At 42.1% G+C, this 27,648-nt stretch overlaps 1 protein-coding gene and 1 pseudogene across 1 annotated transcript; one reads left to right on the forward strand and one right to left on the reverse strand.

The window, feature by feature from the left end:
- Nucleotides 1-1,319: 1,319 nt before the first annotated feature.
- On the forward strand, nucleotides 1,320-6,232 carry LOC115597478 (uncharacterized). Its single transcript, XM_030443410.1, has 4 exons — nucleotides 1,320-2,872; nucleotides 2,965-3,103; nucleotides 3,269-3,581; nucleotides 6,161-6,232. Exons 1-4 carry the CDS (start codon nucleotides 2,596-2,598, stop codon nucleotides 6,230-6,232), a joined length of 801 nt encoding a protein of 266 aa, XP_030299270.1. The 5' UTR covers nucleotides 1,320-2,595.
- A 17,227-nt stretch (nucleotides 6,233-23,459) lies between these two features.
- On the reverse strand, nucleotides 23,460-24,466 carry LOC115597479 (uncharacterized; annotated as a pseudogene).
- Nucleotides 24,467-27,648: the final 3,182 nt, after the last annotated feature.

The raw sequence follows: 27,648 nt of genomic DNA on the forward strand, positions 1-27,648 counted from the left end.
ATAAGGACGCACTTAGAAGCGCTGACAACGGTGATTGGTTGTTCAGTGACAGGGCAGCCCATTGAAAAGTCATTTAGGCTACGCAATGCATGAAGTGAAAATAAGGAAGTTGCCTGCAAGCCCATGACAAAGCCTATGAAAAGATATGCAGGACAGCCCCCCCCCCCCCAATAAAAGCGGCATTTGCTCGAAAAGCTGCGTCAAACCACTCTCCATTAAAATTCGGGAATCGTGTGTTGATCCGGGCCATTTCGCAACAATGTCCAGTATATTGTAACATGCGTCAAAGAGAATTTGTGTATTGATGGAATGCAACTTTTTCCGATTGACAAAAGCCCTATTCACACGGGACTAGTATAACCTGGGGACCTCCAGTAATTTGTAATAATTGCGGAGGTCGTCTGTGATCTTAATCCCGTGTGAATCTGCCATGTCCGTAATTTGTAAAGTAAAAATTCCACCGCAAATTACCTACCATATTTCACCAAACACAGAGGTCATGTGATAATATCAGTCCCGTGCGAATCGGCATCTCTGTGATTTGGGATCGTTTTTTGTTTTTCTTAAGGTCTTTTGTGTTTTCCACCTTTTTTCTGCCTTTTTCCCGGTCGAGAATTATGGAGGCTGCGTTGGGAATTATAAATGAAAGTTTTGACAGCATTTTGGGTGCAAATTCAGGAGGCTCATCAGAAGAGCGAAATTTCGAAAGATGATTAGATGGATTACATACATGGCAGCATGCGGTAAGGAACATTTTTCCATCTTTCAACAGGCTCACCAGTTATTATATTAAAAATATCCATATATAACAGTTGTGCTGCTCCAGCAAGGGCTTCGGTGCGATCGACCCGGGGATAATGTCAGTAAAACACAGACTTTGCTTATCCTGTGCCGCACGAAACACGGACGTGATGGGATAAATTCTAAATCACTTGAGGTCCCCAGGTAATACTAGTCCCGTGCGAAGAGCTGCATTTTCCCCGTAGCCAAATACCGGTGTGTATTTTAACTCTGGCGTTATTGGATTGTTTCGGTTGATTGGGAACGTTATTACGTCCCTCACCAACTCAACCACAACTTCAGTCCATTCACGGTCCATCTGACATCGTTTTAATAATTCCCTGTCATTTAGCGTCTCCAAAACATTTGGCTGTGACCAGGTCTTAGCGAGTTAGGAGTCCTCTGGACTACTTCTAAGGTCTCCCAGACTTAGGTGCTACTTTTAGGCTTAAAATGTTTTGTGAATAACTCTTATTTTCAAAAATTAGGAGTCCTAAAGTTACGACTGACACGCCCATTATTTTTAGGAGTTGCTCCTAAATTCGCCTGTTAGGAGCTACTTTTAGCCTTAATATTCTTTGTGAATATGGGCCCTGATCTTTATTGCATGGATTGTACTGCCTTAATATATGTCACATATATTTATCAGAATTGCTGCAATATGCTTCAGCCTTTTTTTTTTCTTTGCATAGAACCATTCCAAGTAAATAATTCAAGTGAATAACCTATGTATAGATTTGTAAAGGATAGCTACAGATATAGAAAACAGCACTCACCCCTGTCTTTGGCCACAAATTCTCATGCACATCAAACCTTCCTTTACCCTCTATTACAACAGATGAGGAATAATCTTTTTGATTCCTGACACATCCCAGTTTGTTTTCTAGCGGCCATAAAACTTCTTCCTCCATGACAGAATTCCTGTATGGGGTTAAGGAATGTAGAGTATGCCAGGTGAATAATTTGACAATTGCTAATTCATCACATATTGCACACATACTTGCTTTAAACAGCCATGACAAAAATTAAGCAAACATTTTGCAATAGAATTTTTTGTGTATATCTCTCTAATGCCACATAAGTAATGTATGCACAAGGTAGCTTCAACATTCTCATGTTAAAATGTCCTTCTCTGCCAAAGAGTCGCTACAACTGGCTAGCCCGAAGGCTCAGTCAGAGTTCATTATGTATTTTCAATATAAACACCTGGGCCCATATTCCTAAAGATTCTGAGAATCCTCTCAGAGAGCTCCTAACTTAACCTAAAAATTCCTAGCAAGGAGTCTTAGCTTAGGAGTGATTCCAGAACATTCTCAGAGAACTCTGAGCAGGGAATGGACAGAAACTCCTATCTTAGTGAGGAGGTGTGGTTGACCCCGTTGCTAGGTATGAGTCATCATTTCAAAAGCTGTGATTGGTTGATCCTAAAAGCTAGATAAAAAATATGCTTTTGGTGATAATGGGCAAAGGATGGACCCTCAAATCGATAAACTTAATCATCGAATCTAATCTTATGAAGACTGTGTAATTGTAAATAATATTTCACAGAAAAGAAAATATCTGTTAAATGAATAGTAAAATGTGTGAAAACTTAGGCCCACTTGCACAGTATTCACATAGTGATAGTTATATTTATTTGTTTATATTAATTACCATGGTGGTAATTTTTGCACTTTCAACCTTTAACATTTCAGCTCAATTTGGTATTTACGGGGGTAAAATGGCTCAGCTTTCATCAATGTCTGTGATTGCTGACCGGCCTATAAGAAGCAGTGTTGGTTGGCTTTCAAATCTACCACAAACCAGTGAACAGCAATGGAGAAGAAAAGAACAAGGAAACCCAATTGGACAGAGGAACAGTGTTTGCTTCTGGCTCAATTGGTCAATGAGCATAAAAGTGTTTTGAGAGGTAAATTTGTCCCCAGTGTCACAGTACGAGCCAAGAAGCAAGCATGGAAAACTATAGTACGGATAAATGCCTCGTTTCCGCTGGTTGTGCGGACAAATGAGGATTGCGAGAAGCGGTGGTATGTGTTGCAGTCAAAAGCAAAAGAGGAGATTGCAGCACACAAACGTGAATCTTCACACACAGGTGAGCGATATACCACTTACTTACACCTGCTGGCAAAGTTAATTTAAATGCCTAATTATTGTGTACATATTGGTTACTTGATTTCTTTTTAGGGGGTGGACCACCTGCTAGGCAGCTATCCCAGGTTGCAAAAATGGTGTTTGATATACTGGGGCAGTCAGAAGTTAGTACCACCGGGCTGAGGGAAAGCATTGACTCTTCAATGATGCAGGCCATTGACATGCAACAAAGGTAGGACAAATGAGTTTTCATATATCAACAGGCAGGTAAACAAAATATCAAGAACAGTGTTTATTCATTGCATAAGCCATTTCTCATATCTCTTGTGCATGCTAATTCAACTAAATCAATTAAAACAAAACAATAATTAAACTAAATGTATTTCTCTTTCTGTAGCATGGAGCCATCAGAGGAACCGGGCCCCTCAACATTGCAGCGGCTGCGCAGACAGCCTCAGCCTGAAACATCAGAATTTAGCCTGCCCGCTGCTGCTGCTGCTGCTGCTGCTGCTGCTGCTGCTGCTGCTCAAACACCATTCCTGCCTGCTGCACCTGCTGCTCCGTCATCATCCCTGCAGGACAGAAGATTGGAGTTGACAATGGATGTCTTCAGACAGCAGAAAGAGGTTCTATGCCTACAGGAGGAGTACTATCGACTGAAAATCGAGCTCCTAAAAATAAATCCAATGACAAATAGATATTGTGTCTTTGTGAGTAATATGTGTCGTGTATTTAACTATTGTAGGTGATGTGTGGTAAAACTATGTGGTACATTAGTTCAATGCAGTCACAAGTTTTCAAATTACATATACTGTAACTTGCCTGAAATGTAAATTTGTAAAGTATGCTCTGTAAGGCAGTCCACTTTGGGCCAAGTTCCCCTGTGGAAAGTGAATATTTTCTTCATCATCATCATCGCTGTCTTCATCACTATCACCCTCAAGAGGTTCTGCAATCTGTCTAGCCTTGCAAGTGTTGTGCAGTATTGCACAGGCTATTATGACTTTGCAGACTTTATCAGGGGTCAGCCGCACCTCTCCGTGGAGAACATGAAAGCGCCTCTTCAGTTGGCCAATGCCACGCTCCACTACTGCCCTTGTTGTCTTATGGGCCCTACAAGTTAATACAGACATAATCAAAATCAGTGTTGGGAGTAACGGCGTTTAAGTATAACGGCGTTATTTTTTTAGTAACGGAGTAATCTAATGAATTACTTTTCCCATCGTTACAACGCCGTTACGGTTACCGACTATAAAATGTGGTGCGTTACAAATTGAAGTTTCTCATTGAAGCTGTGTGCAGCTCTCAGCCACCGGAGCAGCAGGGCTGCTTTATTTTTCTCCGGTGAGGCAGGAGGGAGGGGCGGGATAACCACAGAGGTGATGATTGGCTCTATAAGGTAGAGTGAGAGTTCGTAAGCCAATCAGAGGCTGTGTTCGGTTTACACACAAACTAGCAGAGGTGAGCTGCAGAAATGGCGAGTCCAGAGGGAAAGTTTACGTTTTCAAAGTAGAACTACTGACACTACTTTAACCTCCTTTGTCCACGTCTATTTGAAGCAACTCTGATCTAATGAAGCATCTCTCAACTGCACGCGCTTCTACAACACTAGTGGCCAAAAACTCCGTTGTTGACACTGTTGATGATGATAGCAGGTGTGGCTAACGTGAGCTCCGCTAACACAGAAGGACACGGAGCCATCCGAGCAGCTGAAGCTGGATGTTTCTGCTCCAGCTTCACTAAAACTTGTGATACAGACTGAACTGAATGCAATGATAGGCAGGTATGTTGTTGAGAACATGCTCCCTTTATCAACAGCTGACCCAGACTTCTTCATTGGCTAAATACCAGGGAGAGCAGGTGCCGGTCCGCCATGCAGAAAGACATTTTCTAAATACATAGATGCAGAGTACATTAAAATCAATGCAGAGCTCAAAAGGGGAAGAAAATAAAGTAACGCAAGAGTTACTTTTCCTGGTAACTAATTACTTTTATATTGGAGTAATTCCGTTACTAACTCAGTTACTTTTTGGGAGAAGTAACTAGTAACTATAACTAATTAAAACTGCAAGCAGTGATGAACGGCCCTCGCAGTCCGCGTGCATGTCGGGGCATGCTGCCGTCCAAACGCGATGCGGCTTAAGCCCCATTGCTTGATCATTGTTCACAGAGGCGGCAATTGCCTGCGTTTAGGACAGTGCACGCCGGGGGTGAATATCAAAGTCTTCTCCCAACGTGTGTTTGTAGGGTGAAGTCAGAACAACTTCCTGCAATCCACAGAAATCGAAACCCGGGTCCACTGCGTATGTGGCATGCACTCTAACCACGTGACTACCGGCGCAGCTAAGACACTGTCTTCTGCTGTTACTGTAAAGGCAGGAAGGCAGCGCATCATAGGGAGGGATGGAAGTGGAATGCCACAGATTTAGATAGGTAGTGGAGTGCAGCCAGATGTGATTCTTCCTTTTGGAAAGGGACAGCGGTCAAGTGACCAGGTTTGACGAGCATCCTGCACAGTGGCGCCCCCAGAACATTTTCATTGGGGGGGCCAGATGGGGCCAGTGAAAATCTTAGGGTGGCACACCCAAATGGTCCTTCTTGTGGCAACTCAGATTCAGCCCCAGTCTGTGGCTGCGTATTGCATTCCCCTTGACTCTTTTTCATTAAAGACAATATGCATCCAACACATTTACCTCAAGTTTGAGAAACACACAAACATTTCAGAAAGACACAAAAATGTTGTTGTTTCTTCTTCTGCTTCTTGCGCTGACTTCCCGTCAGACTGGACACCTTTCAGCACATTAGCTCGGCCAAATCTCTCAGGAATGCAGAGGGAGTCGCCCTGATGAGATCTGTGTTGTCATGGGGCGTGGCCATGACTTGTGGGCTCTGTAGCGCAGGAAGTCAGCTTTGCAGGAAGTCAGCCTCATATTTATCAGATTTTATTGAATACAATTTCCTATCCACACCAAACTGCTCATAAATGTAGAGGCTGTCTCCCCGAATAAATCTCTGCATCAATATTTAGTCGGCCATTTTGATTTGGGCCGCCATTTTGAAATATTGCCAATCTTGGTACTTAAATTATCTCCTCCTACAAACGTAACACCAGTGACTTCACAGTTACTCAGTATCATCCTCTGACCCTGAAGATGAAAAGTTATGGAAATTTTTATCCTACGGCATACCTGCTGGCCGCAGTGGAGCGGTCAATGCAAATCCTTTGCCGTAAAGCATCAAGTCCTCATAACTTCTTCTTACCATTTCCTATCTCTGCCAAATCTCTCAGGCATGCAGAAGGAGTCTCCCTGAAAAGATCTGTGTTGTCATGGGGCATGGTCATGACCTGTGGGCTCTGTAGCGCCCCCTATTGTGATGCCCCGCATCCTACTTGCACATACACGGACGAAATTTGGTAACCCATTCATCATGACCAGACGCACAAAAAACCCATTTGGACCCATACTCTCAGTCCAACAGGAAGTCAGCCGTTTTGATGTGTGGCGGCGTTTTTGACAAATTCATGCCTACTTTGAAAACTATCTTGTCCTAGAGCTTAAACACCACAGTCTTCACATTAACTCAGTTATCATCTTCAAGCCTTGAAGAACAAAAGTTATTAAAATCTTTCAGCTGCGTCATACCTGGTGGGCGTGACGGCGGGCGCCATTTTTCCCCTTTGCTGTCAAGCATCGAACCCTTATAACTTCCACATACAATGCCCATCTCCACAAAATTCCTCATAAATGTAGACAGTCTCGCCCTGAATACATCTACACATCCCTTCAGAGTCGGCCATTTCGAATTTGGCGGCCTTCATGAAATATTGCCTGTCATCATACTTTCACGTCTTCCTCCTACAGATTGGACAACACAGAATTCACAGTCAGTCAGTATACTCCTTGGACCATGCCAAAGACACGCTAGGAAAATCTTTATCCTACGTCATACCTTCTGGCAGTGGCAATGCCCGCCATAAAAATCATTCATCATGAAGCATCAAGTCCTAATAACTTCTTCATACTATTTCCTATCTCGGCCAAATCTTTCAGGAATCTAGAGGGAGTAGCCATGAATAGATCTGTGCATCAACACTGTGTCATATCCATAGCGCCACCCACTGGACACAGGAAGTCAGACAAACATCATCCGATTGACATGACGTTCACTGCTTGTTTTCTCCCCGTCATGACATGCTTGTAACAGGTGAACGTGCAGTCTGACAACGCCACAACCCGACGCGCGCGGACTGCATAACAAACCCTCTTGGACCGATACCGTCACTCCAACAGGGAGTCAGCCATTTTGATGTGTGGCGGCATTTTTGTCCAATTCTTGCCTACTTTGGAAACTATCTTGTCCTAGAGCTTAAACACCACAGTCTTCACATTAACTCAATTATCATCTTCATGCCTTGAAGAACAAAAGTTATGGAAATCTTTCAGCTTCGACATACTCTAGTGGGTGGGACAGTGAAAAACATTTTTTTCCCTCGCCGTCAAGCATCAAGGCTTTATAACTTCAACATACAATTTCCTATCCACACCATTTTGATTTTGGCCGCCATTTTGAAATATTGCCAATCTTCGTACTTAAATTATCTCCTTCTACAGATGTAACACCACCAACTTCCCAGTCACTCAGTATGATCCTCTGACCTTGAAGATGAAAAGCTATGGAAAAAAAACCCATTTGGACCCATACTCTCAATCCAACTGGAAGTCAGCCATTTTGATGTGTGGCGGCGTTTTTGACAAATTCATTCACTTTGAAAACTATCTTGTCCTAGAGCTTAAACACCACAGTCTTCACATTAACTCAGTATCATCTTCATGCCTTGAAGAACAAAAGTTATTGAAATCATTCAGCTGTGTCATACCTGGTGGGCATGACGGCGGACGCCATTTTTCCCCTTTACTGTCAAGCATCAAGTCCTTATAACTTCCACATACACATCTCCACAAAATTCCTCATAAATGTAGACAGTCTTGCCCTGAATACATCTACACATCCCTTCAAAGTCGGGCATTTTGAATTTGGCGGCCTTTATGAAATATTGCCATACATCATACGTTTTGGTCTTCTTCCTACAGATTGGACACCACAGACTTCACAGTCAGTCAGTATACTCCTCGGACCATGCTAAAGCCACGCTAGGAAAATCTTTATCCTACGTCATACCTGCTGGCAGTGGCGGTGCTTGCCATTAAAGTCCTTGGTCATGAAGCATCAAGTCCTAATAACATCTTCATAAAATTTCCTATCTCGGCCAAATCTAGAGGGAATCTAGAGGGAGTCGCCATGAATAGTTCTGTGCATCAATACTGTGTCATATCTGTAATGTATCGTACAGGAGACAATAAACAGGCCGGGAAGGCTTCCGGATACGTCTTTTACTTGTTACTGCAGTGGACACACTTCAACAATAAAGGTACCGCATGGCTGGGTAAAAACGCCAATAATTGTTGGCCAACCAAAACTTAACACAGCAGCTGCCTTTGCAGTAATGACCACAAGGTGGCAACCTAAACCAGTAATCACACAAATCTATTACAATATCCATAGCGCCACCCACTGGAAACAGGAAGTAAGTTTTATCTCAGTCAATTTGGGCTTCCTACATGCACGTACATGAATGAAATTTGGTACGCATGTGTGTTATGACAAAACGCACAAAAAACTCATTTAGACCCATACTCTCAGTCCAACAGGAAGTTGTCAATTTTGATTAGAAGCACATGAATATATGGTCTAAGTGACACAAGTCGCCACTAGATGGCATTGTTGTCTTTCAAGTCACATGCATCCTAGATTAGGAACCTCTGAATAACCTCTGAATAATTCCATTCCATTCCAGGAAGTCAGCCTCATATTTATCAGATTTTATTGAAACTTTAAAATGCGGCAGCACGCACTTTATAGGATAAAAACTAGCAAACAAAGTAGAAATTAGATAAAAAGCTTGACATTGACAGACAGCCATAAATACATTTTTGAAAGAAGGCAAGAGAAGCATTATTTTACACTCATTTATGTGCAGTGATGGCAAACATAGTCAGATTTACATGGCATTTGCTGGTAGTTTTGTCCAAATTGCACATTACAACATGGCATAATTGAAGGGTAATGTTTAGAGCCACATAATGGATAAGTCAGTGGTATTTAGCCACAGCACACAATTTTCAAATAAGCCAATTTGCTCAGAAGGCCATTTGCGTGTTGTGTCTGCCCTGTCAATGTGGCACAAAACAAGATGTGTGTAGTTGTGATTCTGCCCAACTTTTCCGCGATGAACGCAGTGGCTTCCCCTGCGATTTGAAACAACTGAGTGAGTCCTTTGGTTAAACCCAGCTACTGCAGGACGCTCGTCAAACCTGGTCACTTGACAGCTGTCCCTTTCCAAAAGGAAGAATCGCATCTGGCTGCATTCAACTACCTATCTAAATCTGTGGCATTCCACTTCCATCCTCCCCTATGATGCGCTGCCTTCCTGCCTTCACCGTGACAAAAGAAGACAGTGTCTTAGCTGCGCCAGTAGTCGAGTGATTAGAGTGCATGCCACATATGCTGTGGACCTGGGTTCGAATTTAGGGCGGAGGAAGTTTACTGCAAGCCACAACCCCCGCTTCTCTGTCCCAATTCCAATCTATTCCATGAAAAAACACAGGTGTCTATGCCTGAATTCCATACAAAGGCAAAGAGAAGGCCGTAACACTTCACATAACATAACAGTGCTGAATCAATTGTCAAAACATATCTGATTACTAAATGTTTTAGAAATCATTCACCTGTAGTCCACTTTGGATTTCTGTGGATTGCAGGTAGTTGTTCTGACTTCACCTGAAAGAGCTTAATACTGGCAGGGGCAACACACCACGTTACAAACACACGTTGGGAGAAGACGCTGATCTCCACCCCCTGCATGCACTGTCCCAAACACAGGCAGTTGCCGCTTCCGTAAACAACGACCAAGCAATTGGGCTTCAGCCGCAGCACGTTAGGACGGCAGCATGCCCCGACACGCATGGACTGCGAGGGCCTGTTCATCACTGCTTGCAGTTTTAATTATCATTATTATTCCGAAAATCAGAAAAAAATTACTCTGAAAAACCAACCAAAAAAATAAATTACTCTGAAAAACAGAAGAAAAAAAAATTACACGAAAAACTAACCAAAAAAAAGTGTACTCAGTAAAACACACCAAAAAAATAAATTACTCTGAAAAACAGAAATAATTACTCCGTATCGTCATGAAAAAAAGGGGCATCAATGAAACAATTTCGTCATCGTCATCATTGACGAAAACAACACTGCTTGTTTCCTCAAAATATTTGCACAACCTAACTCAACAATGTCACTTTCACTAATTTGCATTTTTAATATATTTCTGTTTTTGATATTTATTATTTTATCGTGGTATTTTTTTTATATACTTTCATACCATGCCATTTTTTATTTTCAAACCATTTTGGTTTTGTTGAATGAATAAAGCTAAAATTATTTTTGTTATTATTTTTCATTTTTACATTCAGCCTTTAAAAAGCCCTTTTCCATGCCAGCCATTCAATAAAAAGCATACTTGCCAACATTGGGTTGTGAAAAATAGGGAGATTTTTTCCATCATTGTATTGGCCCAAGTAACAAGGTTCCTTCGCCAGGTGTGTGATTTATTTGTCATAATTTCTTGCCTTGTATTTTAAACCACACATGTCCAAAATTCTTAGAACAGTATTTCCCCTAATTTTTTTATAGCAGCTGTGCTCTGAGTTGATAACCTAGCAACACTAGGGGGGTCTGGGGGCATGCCCCCCCCGGAAAATTTTTTGAAAAATGACCCTTTAGGGCTTCCGGTTCCGCCACCACCGAGATGGCAGCGTGAAAGACGGTCTCCTCCGACAGAATATAATAACGCCCTGCTAATCAGAAAATAAGATCATGAAACACCAAAAACATTCGTCGGGCAGGGTAGTAATGGAGACGAGGGAGAAAAGTAAGAAAAATGCAGCGGAGTTGAACGAGAACGACGAGGAATCGCGAACCACAGAGGCGAATGCTAATGAAAAAGATGGCGGACAGCAGAGAGAATGTGAAAAACCAAAGGTGAACATGCAGCGGATTCTGCAGGAAATCCAAGAGTTCAGAAAAGAGAACAGCCAACAGCTGGACGACATAAAAGATGAGATTAATAAGACAAACGAGAGGATTAAAGAAGCAGAGGACCGCATTGATGATGTCGAAATTAGGATGCTAACAGTGGAACAGGTGATGAGAAGCATGCACAAAACTCAACGCCAACACGAGGAGAAGCTGATCGACCAAGAGGGCAGAGCAAGGAGGGAAAATATCAGACTGTACAATGTACCGGAAAATGAGGAGGGGAACTCGATGGTATCTTTTATTGAAACACTCCTCAGAGAAAAACTGGACTTCCCTCCAACTGCTGAACTGCTCATTGAAAGAGCGCACAGAGCGCTAGCCGCAAAACCTTCAGCCACAGGTAAACCTCAGTCGATAGTGATTAAATTTCACAGATATAAAACAAAAGAAGAAGTCTTACGCAGGGCCTGGGAAAAGAAAGAAATCCTCCTCAACGAGCAGAGAATATTTTTTGATCACGACTACCCCGCCGCCGTCCTGAACAAACGGAAGGAATATAACGAGGTGAAGCGAATACTAAGGGAGAAGAGGATCCGCTTCCAGACTCCATATCCAGCCAGGCTACGGGTCTTTTATGAGGACGGGATACGACTCTACCACACGATCAACGAGGCCACGAGAGACATGGAGGACAGAGGTTTCCCGGTTAAAGTGGTGCCCCCACCGGAGGACCCATTTGAGAAACTGAACCGAAACCCCTGGCACGGAGGACGAGCAGCGCACGGCGGAGACTCACCTCGGAGAGCCGATATCAGAGAAAAGCTTCAGGTCTTCAGACACACATCTGCTTAAAAGTGACGGAAATGTTTTGAATAAGACCCTAATCGAGGTAAAATAGAACACAATCAGCTCCACACAGCCTAAAAGTTTAAAACAAAACTCATCACCAGACAAGATAAATACATAAGTCATAATGTATTACTCAGGTAGTGATCTTATTTTGTACTTTTCCCCCAAATCTCCTGGAAATAAGAGGTGTTAAAATAAGTCGGAGGTTGAAAACACTGAACACCTAATGGGATGGACACTCAATGGACTAAGCTGCTATGAAGGGCCCTTCACCCTCGGGTGTCTAAGGAGGCTTTCCCTCCAAAGCCAGAGATACTCTGGTTATTTAAGGTATCATTTCACAGAAACCTTACCCTTGGAAGCTACTGTTTGGCTTGTGTTAAGTTTGTTCAATGTTAATAACTGTATTTGTTCATGTCTGTTTCTCAATGTTTTACCAGAGGGAGGTTCTGTAGCACACACTGATGACAATTTAAGTTTGCGTAAAAAAAGACATGGCTAATCAAAAACTCAGGATTGTCTCCTTTAATGTAAATGGAATATTAAACCCCGTAAAACGTGGTAAGATTCTGTCAAAAATGAAAAAAGAGAAGGCACAAGTTGTTTACTTACAAGAAACACACTTAAATGATGTGGAGCATGAAAAATTAAGAAAAATGGGCTTCATAAATATATTTTTTTCATCATATAAATCTAAGCATAAGAGAGGTGTTGCTGTTTTACTCTCTAACAAAGTAACCTTCGAACAGACATATGTTCAGAAAGATAAAGAGGGCAGATTTATCCTGATTAAAGGAATACTAGAAGGGACAGATATCACCCTGCTGAACATATATGCTCCTCCCGGAAGTAACATCTCGTTCTTTAAGAAGATCTTTGATATGATAGTGAGCCATTCGGAAGGAGTACTGATATGTGGGGGGGATTTAAATTTGCACCTACAACCAAAACTAGATGTATCAAACCTATCGCGCACCTCTAAGACAGTAAGCAAAAAATTTAAAGAAATGATGAATGATATAGGCTTAATAGATATATGGAGAGAAATGTTTCCTAATGCAAGACAATATACACATTATTCTAGCGTCCACTCAGTATACACTAGAATTGATTACTTCATTTTATTCAGCAGAGATAGGTCAAGGATTATAGACGCGGAGATTGGTACAATAGACTTGAGTGACCATGCCCAGATATACCTTACTCTCAATTTGGAAGGTTACCGAAGAAATACAACATGGCGGTTTAACGCTAGCCTTCTCAATGACCCATCCTTCAAAAAACAAATGACTAATGAAATTCAGATGTACATAAAAGAAAATGTTAAAGGAGAAACCTCAGCACCCATGATATGGGATGCAGCAAAAGCTGTCTTACGGGGTAAGATCATAGCTGTGTCCTCACAAAAAAAAGCTAAAGCAAAGAAAATTACTTGTATTACAAAACCAGCTAAAGCAACTGGAAAGCTTGCATGCACAGAATCAAGACGCAAGGACACTGCAACAAATAAAAAAAATTAGAAATGAAATTAATTTAATGTACACTCAAGAAATAGAGAAAAAGATGCTATTTACTAGACAAAGATATTATGAAAATGGCTCTAAATTTACAAAATTACTGGCTAGGAAATTGAAAAAGCAATATGCAAATAATACAATACATAAAATACGGGACCCTGAAAAAAACAGTATCGAAAGCAAACAAGAACGGATACAAGAGATTTTTGAGTCATTCTTCAAGCAGCTTTATTCCAGGACAGTAGAAGTCCAAGAAGATCAAATTGATTCATTTTTGGAAACCCTAGATTTACCAGCTATGACCGAGGAACAGAATAAGGCCCTAAGCAAAGAAATAACACCAGAAGAGTTAACTGAGGCAATAAATAGACTAAAAACTAACAAATCACCAGGCAGCGATGGTTTTACAACCGAGTGGTACAAGGCGTTCAAAGTGGAGCTTATGCCCATACTGTTAACTACATGTAATTGGGCACTGAAAAAAGCAGAGACCCCACCCTCTTGGAAAGAGGCTATCATTACTCTCATACATAAAGAGGGGAAAGACAAGACTGAATGTGGGTCATACAGGCCGATTTCGATACTTACCGTATATATACATCTATAATGGCCAAAAGAATGGAAAAATTACTCCCCAACTTAATCCATAATGACCAAACAGGGTTTATACATATGCGGCAAACGCAAGACAACATAAGACGCACTCTGCACATTATGCACAATATTAAACAACACAAGGTGAAGGCATTAATCTTGAGCCTGGACGCGGAAAAAGCCTTCGACTCGGTCAGCTGGCGATACCTTTTTAGAGTCCTGTTTAAATTTGGCTTTAGTGAAATAATGATAAACAGCATTAAAGCTATTTATGATAACCCCACGGCAAGAATCAAAATAAACGGTCACCTATCCGAACCACTTACGTTGGAAAGAGGAGTGAGACAAGGCTTTGCATGGTCTCCGCTTCTCTTTGCAATGTTTTTAGAGCCATTAGCCCAGCATATTCGACAGAATAACAGGATTAAAGGAATACAAATTAACAAGGTAGAGCATAAAATAGCGTGTTATGCGGACGACGTCATCCTGTACCTTAGAAAACCTGAGATGTCTCTACCAAAGTCATGATGTCCTTAAAAATCTTTGGTTCTATATCAGGATATAAACTGAACGTTGTCATGACTGTAAATCTGTTTGTTGTGTTGTCTGGTTTTGTCTTGTGGGTTCTTGTATTTGTTTTCCATGTCTTTGTATCTTGTCTTGTGTCTTTTGTTTTTCCATGCCCTCATGTGTCCTTTAAGTTCTCCTGTGTCTTTTCCTATGTTCCCTCTGGCTCCCTCTGTCTATTGTTTTGTTCCCCTCATGTCCTTGTGTGCTCCTCCCCTTCGTTACCTCACCTGTTGGTCCACCTCACCTGTTCCTCGTCTCGTCATCAGTGTCTGTGTACTTACTCTGTGTGTTTCCCTTCACTCCCGGTCTGGTCATTGTTCTTGTCAGCGTCCGTCCGTCCATGCTCCATGCTCCATGCTCCTGTGCTCCTGTGCTCCTGTGCTCCTGTCTGTCCCTTGTTCCCCCGTCTCTGGTATGTGTTTTCGGATTTTGGATTTTGCCATTTGCATTCTTGATTTGAACTTTGCCTTTGATTTGTACTTTGTCTTGCTGTTTTTGTTGCTACTTTGCCTTGCTTTCTTTTGTTACTTTGACTTTTGACTCCCTTGGTTTTTTTTGAAATTCAGCTTTTGTTAATAAAGCTCGCCTTTTGTTCCCCATATCCTTGCCTCTCGTTTGTAACTGCATTTGGGTCCACCTTCCCCTTTCCATAGTCCCCCCTTTAACCCCCCCAAGCCTGACAAACGTCAATAAAACTGAAACCCTTGCATATAATTTTAGTCCTTGTGAAAAATTAAAGGAAACGTACCCTTTGAGATGGAAGACAGAATCTTTCAAATATTTGGGAGTGATTTTACCTAAAGATCTGTCAAAAGTATATGAGAAGAATTACCACTGAGCCATAAAATCAAAGAGGATCGAATAAGGTGGAATCTCATACCCTTTCTGAATCTAAGCTCGAGAATAGAAACAATTAAAATCAACATCCTACCGAGATTCCTGTATCTATTTCAAACGCTTCCAGTCATGATTACTGAAAATCAATTTGCTGAATGGGACAAAATTATATCAAGATTCCTTTGGCAGGGGAAAAAAACCTCGAGTCCGATATAAAACGCTACAGCTACCGAAACAGAAAGGCGGCTGGGGTCTACCATCTCTGAGGAATTACTACATCTCAGCACAGATGAGAGCATTACTCTGCTGGTGTAATCCCGCATATAAAGCACAATGGAAAGATATCGAATGCAGCGTGATACCTGATTTTCATATACAAGCTGCTTTACCGGACAAAAACTTACAACAATACATAGAAAGACTAGAGAATCCGTGGGTAAAATCTTCTCTCAAGATCTGGAGTTCATTAATTAGAAAACACAAATTGTATGAAGATATAAAAATTCTGAGTTGGTGTGCCTATGACTCGGATTTCACACCAAATAAATTCGACAGTAGATTCAAGGTTTGGATTAATAAAGGCATTACATCTCTATGTAGCATTACACAAAAGGAGGTTATTGTAAGTTTTCAAACTCTAATGGTCAACTTTCCTCTACAAAAACAAGACTTTTACAGATACCTTCAACTCCGGCACTACTACAATCATAAAATAAAAAACAAGGATATTAGAGAAGCCAGTAAACCTCTTGTTCAACTATTTACCAAAGCGTATGAATCAAACATTAAAAGAGGGGTTATTTCCCAATTATATAAAAGCCTACAAAATTTAGAAACTTCCTCAACAAAATACATACAAGAAAAATGGGAATGGGAAGGAGGTTTTACAATAACGGATAATGAATGGGAGGACATCTGTGTAGTACAATGGAAAATTACAAAATCACATGCATGGAAAGAATTTTGCTGGAAGAATGTAACTCGATATTTCATCACCCCACTCATGAAGGGGTACCAAAATAATGGTAGCTCTCAGTGTTGGCGGAATTGTGGACGTCGGGCTGCTGGTCATTACCATGTGTTTTGGGAATGTCCAAAAATTACTGGAAAGATATACATCAGGCAATACAAGATGTTTTTAACACACATATACCATTTGATTTCAAAATCATGTACTTAAGTTATATCCCCCCTGAACTGAGTGCTATTGACAAATATTTAATGGGTGCACTACTGGCAGCAGGAAAGAAGGCCCTAACTAAAAGATGGATGCTGCAGACTGGACCTACAATTGATAACTGGATAGATGTAACAATAGAGATATATACCATGGAAAAGGTTACTTTTTCTCTCAACCTAAAGTTAGACGTATTCATGACACACTGGGAGAAATGGGTACATTTCATCAGACCTCTAAGACCAGATTTTGTTAACAAGTTGAAGGAACACTCCCTGTTTATTTGACTTCCTTGTCTCTGGGTTTCCCAATGTATTTCAGAAATGTGAATATAAGTGAATGAGTCCAAACTGCTACAGATTTCCTACTTTTTTTTTTTTATTTTTTTTTTTCTCATTTTATGCACTTTTTCCCCTCCTTTTTACTCCTCTGGATGTAAAAAGTTCATTTGTATGCTTTGTTTTCTTTCTCTTTCTTAACATATATATCTTTACTTATAAAAAGGAAGTGGACAGGGGACATTTGGAACAAGAAATTATTGATACAAAACCCTTGGTTCTGTACAATTTGGATGCTAACTACTATAAATCCACCTGTACTTGTCAATTGATGTGAAACTTCCTAATAAAAAGATAATTACAAAAAAAAGAAAAATGACCCTTTAAATCTCACCTACTCGTGAGATTTTTGAAAAGAAAATCATTTTCAGAATTTCAGAATCAGAATCTAAGACATGAGACAAAATAGTGTAGAAGCTGACATTGCTGCTTGAAAATATGTTAACATTCTGAGCATTTCAGAAGTCAGTGAGCCACATGACATGGAAGCTATTGAGAAAAATAATCATAATTTTTGCATATTAATATTCATATTAAATAGAGGAAGCACTAAAATACAATAACAATAGGTGTCTTACTCGTCCAGTTTACTGATACAATCTGCAGCTGGTTTGGAGTCACTGGGTCACATGACATGAAAGATATTCTAAAAAACAGCAGTTATTTTGTATTAATATATTTATGCTAAGTAATTTAATGACGGTCCCTAAATCAGTCTCCAGTGATTCAGCGCGAGGCTCTGAGAGGTGAGCTGACCGTCCTCCTGCTGCTGACACTGGGAGAACCTCAGTAAAGTCTCAGCTGGACCCAAGTAGATATCCACAGAATATCCAAACTGAAACTAACTTCACCCCGGTTCGATGAGTCGCCTGTTGCAGCCTTTGAATAGGATGACGAGGATTTCAGTCACTCAACTTCAACGGTGACTTGTAGAAATTATACAAATAGCAGTAATGACAATAATAATCGATTTCAAGATAACTTGGGGTGTGGTGCTTTCACTGTATGCAACTTAAATTCCCCATTCGCTCGTGATATTAAACAGACAAAAATCACATCATCATCAAAATCAAATGATTTTGGCAGGCCAGGGTTGCCAGATACTGCAACAAATATAGGGACACAATCTTACTTGTTTCCTTTACTCTAAAATCGAGAGATTAAAAGGAGAAATTACTGACCGGGAGCGTCGAGGGAGATAGGGTTAAAAATCGGGAGTCTCCCGCGTGAATCGGGAGAGTTGGCAACTATGAAAAAGCGGGATTATACTGGGCATAACAGTAAAATCTGCAGTCAAGTGTCATTTGTTTACACCGCCACGGCTCCCCGGAGAGCCTGCCCCCGCTTTTTTTAAAAAAAAATCCTAGAGGAAACACTGCAAAGGATATTTATTTTTAAGAATTTTAGAATTGTCACCTCAGTTCCTTAACTTAGCCTAAAATGGCTAAGCTACACAAAAACCGACACATTTGTCTGTAAACTAATGCTAGCTTACTAGCCTTTGATTTTTAATTTGAAATGATAAGTGTGTGTCGCTATTGATGTTGGATAATGTGTGTGTGTGTGTGTGTTTGTGTGTGTGTGTCCAAGTCTTTTCTCTTTGAGGGCCACACTGCGTAGTGCGAGAACTAGAGCTGCACGATATATCGTTTGTGCATCGCCATCGCGATGTACGTGTGTGCAATAGTCACGTCGCAGAGCCTGCGATGTATGACGCAAATTAATTCATCTAATTTCAAAGGAACCTGACACACACTGTGCATGCAGACTCTGCATGCGCAGCGATCCACCAATCACATTAGTTCTTAATCGGTGTGCCGTAGCAGACCAGCCCCTGCATATGGAGTGAGTTGCTGGTAACAACATTGAAAAATGGGCAAAGAACAAGAGAAAATCGGGAAAACAAAGACTTGGTGCCAAAAAGAAAAGCAACGTCAGTTATCTGGAGTTATTTCGGCTACAAGAAGGATGATATTGACCAAACACATGTTCTGTGCCACAACGAGAGGTAACACAACTAATTTGTATTTACGTCGGTACCACACAGCAGATTCCTGCACGGGTCTTTGCAAACCCGCACCCGCCCGTACCTGCCATACTTAAAACTGCATCCGACCCATTTTCTGACAGTAGCTCAAATTACATTCTGCACCCGAGCCGACACGCTATAAATTGATACTCACGCCCGACCCGCACCCGAAGGACGGACGCAAGTATTAAAAATGAAAGTAAGCTAGCGTGGGGAATGGTAGTTCTGGGAGGGCGCAAGCACGCATTAAATGAGCTCATATGATTATCATTTTGAAATGCAGGTATATTTTTGTAGATGTTTCGCTAATAATCTCCAGGCGTCCGACCCTGTCGTCCAAAACAAAAAACAGATTTCAGTCGTTAAATAACCTATTTATAACTCATTGTTAGTTACTTAACGTTAATCTAATTATGAAGCTAGAATGTTCCATTTTAAGATGGAGAGCTCAAAAGGTTCAAAGTTTTGTTTATTGTCATTCAATTCACGAATGATAGAACGAAACATGTACTCAGGCCCCAGCACAATAAAAGCAAACAATTAAAGACAGGGGCGAAAATCCCAAGTCATAGTTGTGGGGGACAATAAACAGTAACATTTTAGAGAATAATTCCAGGGGGGGGACAAGGAATAAAAGTTGTAACCGGTCTTTTATACAGCATCTTTTACCGCAATTTGACACTTTAGTCTCTATCTCTCCAACAGGCAGGCAGAAGACCTTTCTTAGCACTGGCTGAGTCCACCTGCACATGTCTAGATTTAAAACAAAATGATTGAAATCAAATTAACATGTACACATGCAATGAATAAGCTAATTATCAGGCAAACATCTAAGTTTGTTTATCAGATTTCTCATAATCAGATAACTGCCTTTTTCCAGATGAAAGATATCAGATTATGATATTTTCTCTCTCTCTCTCTCTCGCAGTGTTGCACTCTTGCACTGTCAGCATGTTCAAATCAAATGTTTTAAAAAATGTTATCAAAAGTAATGATAATTACAATAATTGTATTATACTGTATTAGTCCTTACCCTAGCTGTATACAAGTTCTTGTTTATTCACCCAGCAATACAAAACAATGGTATTAGGTGGAAGGTGGCAATAATACACTTTATGTGAACACATCTGACATAATACCTTTGTTCACTGTTCTAACTTCCACCACAGTCCATTAAATATCTTTACAAGGGGTAAAAGCTCCAAACAATCCCAAAACTAAAGGAAATACCTTTAAGAATAATCCAACATGAAACTATTTCTCAAAAATATATATTTATTGTGTTGTCAACAAACATCTGACAACTATGCCACAAAACTGTATGTATTCTGTTTTACAGTTAGAGAGTTACTGCTCTTGTCCTGTCCTGTCCTCTCCCTCTCCTCTCCTCACTCCTCTGTCTGTGACTATTATTGAACAATGCAGGATAAATGTTGCAGACAGCCTGGACCTGGCGCTTTTAGTAAATGGGATGTGTGTTGTTGTAACTTATGTAACTACTAGTGCAGAGCCCGTTGGAAGTATGTATTGCTATAAAAAAAGTGGGAGGTTAAGTAGCTTTTTCATGGATGGCCAAATGAGGTTATGCTTGAAGGTGGGACGTCAGGGACATTTAGGTTTGTTGTGAAATGTGTAGAGTGATAACTATTGTGTATTTTGGCTTTTAGCAAGGGCACTGTAGGGAGTTGAACCCCATTCCACTAATGTGAAAGTACCACTACCGGTGCCTTTTTGCTTTTTTAGCCATTGGGAAAAAGCAAAAACAGTAATGCAACAGGATGATAACTCAAAGTGTTTTGAAGGCTAAATCTAATTAGATTTCTGTTTTGAGGATAATTAATGGGTATGCATGGTTGAATATTGTAATGAGTATGAATTTGTTATCATGGTTATGCTGTTGCATTGGTGTTAAACACAAACCCTTAGTATGTTTAAACAAACATGTTTTGAATAATTCGTTTTAAGAGTAAGGTAGATAGAGAATGACGGCTGTTGTAGCACAGTGATGATTTTATTAGAATGAAAAGTTGTTCAGTAATGGTGAGGGTAAGTGTTAGTGAAGGTCATTTATGATTAAATATATGTAATATTCATACACAAAATGGGAGTAATTCAGTCATCATGCATGTCACAATAGCAAGAACATACAGGTTGGCGCACATGTACTTACCCACATATTCACAGACACATACACACACACAGCTTTACGTTGAGTAGTACCTAATTCAGAATCATTTGTATGGCTGACAGTGTAGTCCAAACAGGTTATTTACTTGTACTTAATCTGGTAGGTTCATTTTTCTGAGCGGAAACATGAATTTCCAGAGCACTGTGTTAAATGGTTTGTTGTCAGAGTGTGTTTACTGTGTCAGCACTTCTGTATAAACGACATTGCTCAGAAAGTGACACTTTTTCTTTGTTTCTTCGTCTAGAGCAAGTATGCGAAGTCTGTTTGATCTGCCAACTCTGCTGGCAGCAACGTAGAATTGTCCATGGCTGAAGAAATCTCTTGTGCAGAAAACACCAACGCGTTGTAAAGACTGACCCTGTGACTTATTCACAGTCATGGCAAAGCAGGGTCTCACTGGAAATTGTTTCCGTCGCAAGGTGAATGGAAAGATGTTGTCAGATGGTATGAGGGTGATTCGTGGAATTAAGAGAGCGCATCCGGCATCGACACCAATTACAGATTTTGCAACTAAGGGGTGTGGCAGTATTTGTTCTATGATGTATCTTGAGCCATTGCAATGTCCATTTTGTTGGTCAAAGTTTCGCAGTAGCATGATCACCATTCCCACCTTTAAAGTTATGCGATGTGGAGGCATTCCGGATGGGCAGAGTGTATTTAAAAACTCAGTTGGGTACATATGGTGACCTTCAGAATCTGCAGTGTCAACACTGTTGCAAACATGTTCTTCTCCTGGAAATATCTTGGTCATGTACTCATTTACTATGTCGACTTCAGAGTTAGTTGGGCATAAAATGACACGTTCGCATAGCCACGTTGGACTGGAAATGTTGGCCAGCATGTCTTCATACACCCAATGGACAATGTCTTTCAGTTTGTCACCAGGAATTGTCAGTGTGTCATTGAGTTTAATGGCAAACTCACCCTCTTCTGGCACTACTGGAATTTTAGCCTCGCCAAGGTCTAAGAGAAATCTGGCAAATTCTTCTTCAGCTTGTTGATGTTCTGCAGCTTGAGAGATCCTCATGTTTTCCGTTAGACGAAGAGTTTCAACATTTTTCCATAGGTATGAGCTCTTGCAACACCTTCCTATGATCTTGATGCGGCTACCGTGTGGTACAACGGTAAGGATTTGCCTCCAATCGCCACTGAAGACCATTGTGATGCCACCAAATGGTTTGGCTGATCCTCGGAGCCACTGAAATGTACGATCTGCTGCTTCTAATGCACGGCGATCCATCATCATCACTTCATCCACAACCATGAGGTGTGTCATCCTAATGATTGTTGCAGTGCTGTCATGTTCACTCACACTGCAGGTGGATTCATCAGTGAGAATGAGAGGACATTTTGTTCTGCTGTGAAAGGTGGTACCTTTTGGCAGTAGAGTAGCTGCGATGCCACTCGCAGCTGTTGCAAGAGCCACTTTGCCTTCTGCACGGACTTTGTCGAGGATGTGGCATGATATGAACGTTTTTCCTGTCCCGCCACTTGCATCAAGCGCTATCATCTTTCCAAGGCCCTTTACCACGCTCTCCATCACTGTTTTGATAACAGTTTGCTGCTTGTGATTAAGTCTGTTTTCTGTGCGAGTAATGTTAGCTAGAACTTCTTCCATGTTATGCTCAATCTCGAGCTGGATGATGCGGGGAGTCTGATTATGGTCGTGAAGTGGATTAGGTTCAGGGAGGCCGAAGTGTCCATTCAGTGTAAAGCCATGCCTTTCAACTTGGTCCTTGAGGTCGAGTAGCACTTGATTCAGAATGTATTCATCAGGCTCATTCACCGCTGCCCTGTGCATGAAGTCTTCACCAAGAACACGCTTGTGCCTTTCCCAGAACTGCAAGTGCTCTCCTCTAAGTACGAACATGAGCATGTTGGCAAATACTTCACGCAGTGCTGGGCCAAACGTCACATTTGCTGCCTCTTCCATAACAGAATCTACTTCATTGTCATTGTCAACAATCCCATGTGCAATGCAGGCTGCCAAATATGTGTCCATCATCACATCTCCAACTTTTCGTAGGTCTCTGAATGAAGTTGGTCCTGGCACACGGTACAAAAGCATGCGAAGATAGAACAGTTCTGCAGTGTGTGGGTTGAAGGCAATCATTGGGATGCGTCCAACAGTGTCAGCCATGCGGTCACCGTGGGAACTTAGTCTTTTTTTCCGCAGTTGAAATGTGCTCTGTGTGTATGTGAAGTGTTGAAATACATCTGGGTACACAATGTGTCGCATGTGTGGATGTAGAGACATGGCTCCAAAAAAGGCAGTCAGTGTAGTGGTAGGTGGGCCTGTGTTCAGTAGGTTCTGGGCAGCGCCGTCATCATTAAATGTGATGACTTGTTCATCCTCTAGGTGAATTGCCAGCATCCTTACTGGTGGTTGTTTTCATTGGATGGGGAAATTGTATATTCGCCAGTACGCCTCAGATGCAGTGATGTAACGGCCCAACTCATAGCGTGTCACCTCATCGTGACGAAGTTCCTCACGGGTCTCATCAGCTATATCTAACCTCACCAGGCACTGATCTGGACCCTTCTCCAAGTATTTGTACAGATACTTCACACTGGAGACAGCACAGACTATTTCGAGGTTAATGTGTGCATTGTATCGGAGAAGGATGTATGGATTGTATGGCACAACCCATTATTATTGATCGTCTTTGAGATGGGAGAGCCAGGCGCTTCTTCAGATCGTCTTCTATACAGTGGGTAAGAGTTGTCTGAGAAGCATGTGTCTTGCCTCAATTGTTTGGGGTAGTCTTTGGAGCACTTTCTGTCAACCATGCATGGACTGTCACGATTCCATTGTCCACATGGTCCATGAATCATGTGTGATGTGACAATGCGATGTAATTCCGGATTTGTTTCTTTGTCCGGAATCTCTGCAGACACAACGCGATCAATATCAGTGGAAGTCCTGGGTGTGTCGCGTGGCACCATGGTGATGAGCATATGTATATGAGGAAGATGCCTCTTCTGAGTTTCTTTCACCATCACAAATGCGTCCACATGTCCCAGAATGTCATATTTCAGGATGTCTGTGAGGAGAGCCTCCACCTTCATGTGGAAGACACTGGCAATGATGTCTGGTCTTTTGTGGGTCTGTTGACCCTCAAAAATGTATCCTTTTATTTCAGGCCAGTTAGGGTTGCAAGTGAAGGTGAGGAAGAAGTCTGGCTTGCCTTTGACTCTGACCAAGGCCATGGCGTCTTGGAATTCTCTGGCGTACCATCTTGGTGATCCATAAATTGTGTGTGGCAGGATGGTTAGGCGTCCTGGGATTATCTCAGTGTCACTACTCAGGGCATCAACAATGACTTTATACTTTTCTGCCTTGATAGATTTCTGATTGTGGCGAATCCAGTTGAGACGCTGTGACTCAATTTTTGCCATCATGTCACATACATACTGTTGTGTTAGTCTTCCACCGCGGAGCAGTAGATTGAAATGATGAGCAGTGTTTCGCACTTGCAGATGGAAATGGTAAAAGCATGTTGGGGTGACACCTCTCAGTTCAGTGTGGTATCCTTGGGACCCCTGTGGTAGAAGCAGCACATATGATAGTGGGTCATATGCTGGATGAATGGCACTGATTGTTTGAAGTCGTCCAACTCTGAGGTGAAGAGTGACAGCCAGTTTCCCAAATTGCTCAATAGGAGTTGTTCCTGGAGCAATGACAGCAACATCGCTGTCCAGTGATGGAAGATTCACAGTGCCGCGATGAAGGTCACGACGTCGAGTGTGAGCTGTTAGGACAATTCTCAGCTCATTGGCAGTGTCATTTTGGGTCACATACTCAATTGCTGAATTAAATTGTTGCACATATGGGTTGCACCCGTGAATGGCCTCTTGTGCTCTCAGCAAGAATTCTTCATTCAGCCCACTGTTTGAGGCATGATTGCGGCGGAATTCCACTTCATGGGCAGGATCATGGAAGTAGATCTGAGCAAAGAGGGGCACTTGACCCTGTTCAGGAAGGGGACTGGCGATGTAATGATATACTTTCCCTTGTATTCGTATGCCTGGTTTGAAGCCAGGAATAGCAACTTCTCTGATGCCAATGCTTGCCATCGCCAATGAATTGTTGTATTGTTTTGCTTCTTTAACAAAGTTTTGATTAATGAAGAGGTCCTTGATAGCATTTGGAGGCTGTGGTGGGATTGAGCCGGGCTTGGGATTTGTGGGACTGTATGTGAGGTCTACTTTTCCAGACATGCAACAGAATCCGTTCCTCTCCTCTTTCCATACATAGGCATTGCAGTGTGAACATGTAGGACACTCAAACAGTGAGGTCTTACTAAGTGTGTGTGTGTACTTACCATACAGCTTCTCTTGGAAGAAGTTTGCATCATCACACGAGCGAGGTTGTGATTGTTTTTACGTGCCTGTTCCACACATGGGATGAGTTTCCTGATGGCACAGGGCATCTCTTGCCCACCGTTCCTCTTGCTGTTGAGGTGTATCCTCCCCTCTGTGGCGGTGGTGTTGTTCACGATCATGCATCTGGCGCGATGCTCACACTTCAGGCGTTTCAGCATCTCGAAGCCTTTCATGACAGGCGGCGTCACTGGCCAGTCGACAACATCGTTGGTTTTCAGTTTCAGCTGCGCGGAGCCTCGAGTGGAGTGCAGCATCGCTGGCCAGTCGAGTGGTCCGTTGGCTGTCGGTTTCAGCCGCGCGGAGCCTTGACTGGAGTGCAGCGTTGCTGGCCAGTCGAGTGGTCCGTTGGTTGTCCGTTTCAGCCGCGCGGAGCCTTGACTGGAGTGCAGCGTTGCTGGCCAGTCGAATGGTCCGTTGGTTGTCGGTTTCAGCCGCCCGGAGCCTTGACTGGAGTGCAGCGTTGCTGGCCAGTCGAGTGGTCCATTGGTTGTCGGTTTCAGCCGCGCGGAGCCTTGACTGGAGTGCAGCGTTGCTGGCCAGTCGAGTGGTCTGTTGGTTGGCGGTTTCAGCCGCGCGGAGCCTTGACTGGAGTGCAGCGTTGCTGGCCAGTCGAGTGGTCCGTTGGTTGTCGGTTTCAGCTGCGCGGAGCCTTGACTGGAGTTCAGCATTTCTGGCCCGGCGAGCATCTCGTGCTTCAGCTGACTCAGCATCACGTGCACGGCGCATTGCCTGACGTTTTTGTTCTCTCTTTGTACGATTGGTTTTCGGCATGTTAACACCCACAGGTAGGTGAATATCAAATTGGACTGCAAAAGAAAAAAAATACAGGATTCAGTTTAATATTGGCAAATGAAAATAATATTTTGTTGAGAGTTGATGAATTTGTCTGCTGTCATTGGATGTCTAACTTGTATCATCAGTAACTATCTAATCTGGTAATAATAGAAGTTGGCTGTAGACTAAGGCAACGTTCCTTAGAGTATTTTTAAAGATAGCCAAAACACAAACTAATTCCTTGTCTTTACCTAGTTTTGAACATATTCAAGGTCAGTTACAGATAGGTGAAGTATTTTTTTACATGACAAAACGTAAAGTGAGCACATCTGATCTGAGACAATCTGACTACTTTCTGACACACACACACACACACACACTTTCCAGCCCAAAACATGCCCTGTAGGACGCATTGAAAGTGAATGAGGTGTTAACAGTCACAGCTCGGAAGGGTTTGGTGAATTCGAAATGAGAACGCAACAAAAGGCCTTACAGTTTTGATTATGTCTATTATTCATGTCATCCTCATAGTCAACGCATATAAATTCGCAACGAACAAAGCGAATATCATCTCAAATGGGATGAAATCTGGCAGTATAAACAGACTAACTTGTAGCTAGTCGACTAAATGAACTGTGCAGAGCATAATATTTAGCACTGTAATATAGGCTAGCATACATCTGCAGCTTGCTGAGAGAGAGAGAGAGAGAGAGAGAGAGAGGTAATTCAGTGTATGTGGCCAGTAAGGTTTTTCACTACAAAAAAATGTTTGGAAACAACCAAAATGATGAGGATACAAATTAGTAGTGGAAGTCTGAAGAAGCAGAGAGTGGGGACAGGGGCAGTATTGGGGTGGGGGTGGGGTGTGAATGACAAAAAGGGGGGGGGGGGGGGGCAGGCACGTGTAGGGGTCCAGGTGAGGTAGTGAGATTATATTGAGAGTGAGGAGTTGTCGTCATGGTACAAAGCCCCTCCCTCGATCTCGCGGGATCTTCCCCCTCTCCGCCATGATGGCAGGATGCCGGCGGCAAAACACGATTGTTTACATGTGTCCTTAACTCTGTAGTAGTGGAGGTTTTTACAATTCCGCACTGTTTTACCATGCCTGGAAGTCACTGCTGCGTTAAAAACTGATTCAGTACCTCACACGATTCATATGGAAAACATAGGAACAATGGGATTCAGTTTAGGTTGCCGAAATGGACACAGCATAAGGAAAGCAAGTCTCTGACCTGACGAGTAGACGCCGGATTGCTTGGTTGGCTGCAATAAGAAGAAAGGACCTTACTTTCGATCGCACCCCCCAGTCGATGAGAGTGTGTTCTCTGCATTTTCACTCGGGTACATTCTCTAAAAATGTCTTTTTGCCGGTACAATGCTGTTTTCACCACCCCAGGGCTTGTAGATGGCCAAGTCCTGCA

This window comes from Sparus aurata, chromosome 16 (genome assembly GCF_900880675.1).
Source record: "Sparus aurata chromosome 16, fSpaAur1.1, whole genome shotgun sequence".
In the NCBI taxonomy this organism is placed as follows: domain Eukaryota; kingdom Metazoa; phylum Chordata; class Actinopteri; order Spariformes; family Sparidae; genus Sparus; species Sparus aurata.

What these genes read in the sequence shown, in the direction of transcription:
- LOC115597478 (XM_030443410.1), top strand. Translation starts at nt 2,596, where the DNA reads ATGGAGAAGAAAAGAACAAGGAAACCCAATTGGACAGAGGAACAGTGT. An exon ending in ACGTGAATCTTCACACACAG is followed by an intron (nt 2,873 to 2,964) that starts GTGAGCGATATA and finishes ATTTCTTTTTAG; the next exon opens with GGGGTGGACCACCTGCTAGG. An exon ending in GCCATTGACATGCAACAAAG is followed by an intron (nt 3,104 to 3,268) that starts GTAGGACAAATG and finishes CTCTTTCTGTAG; the next exon opens with CATGGAGCCATCAGAGGAAC.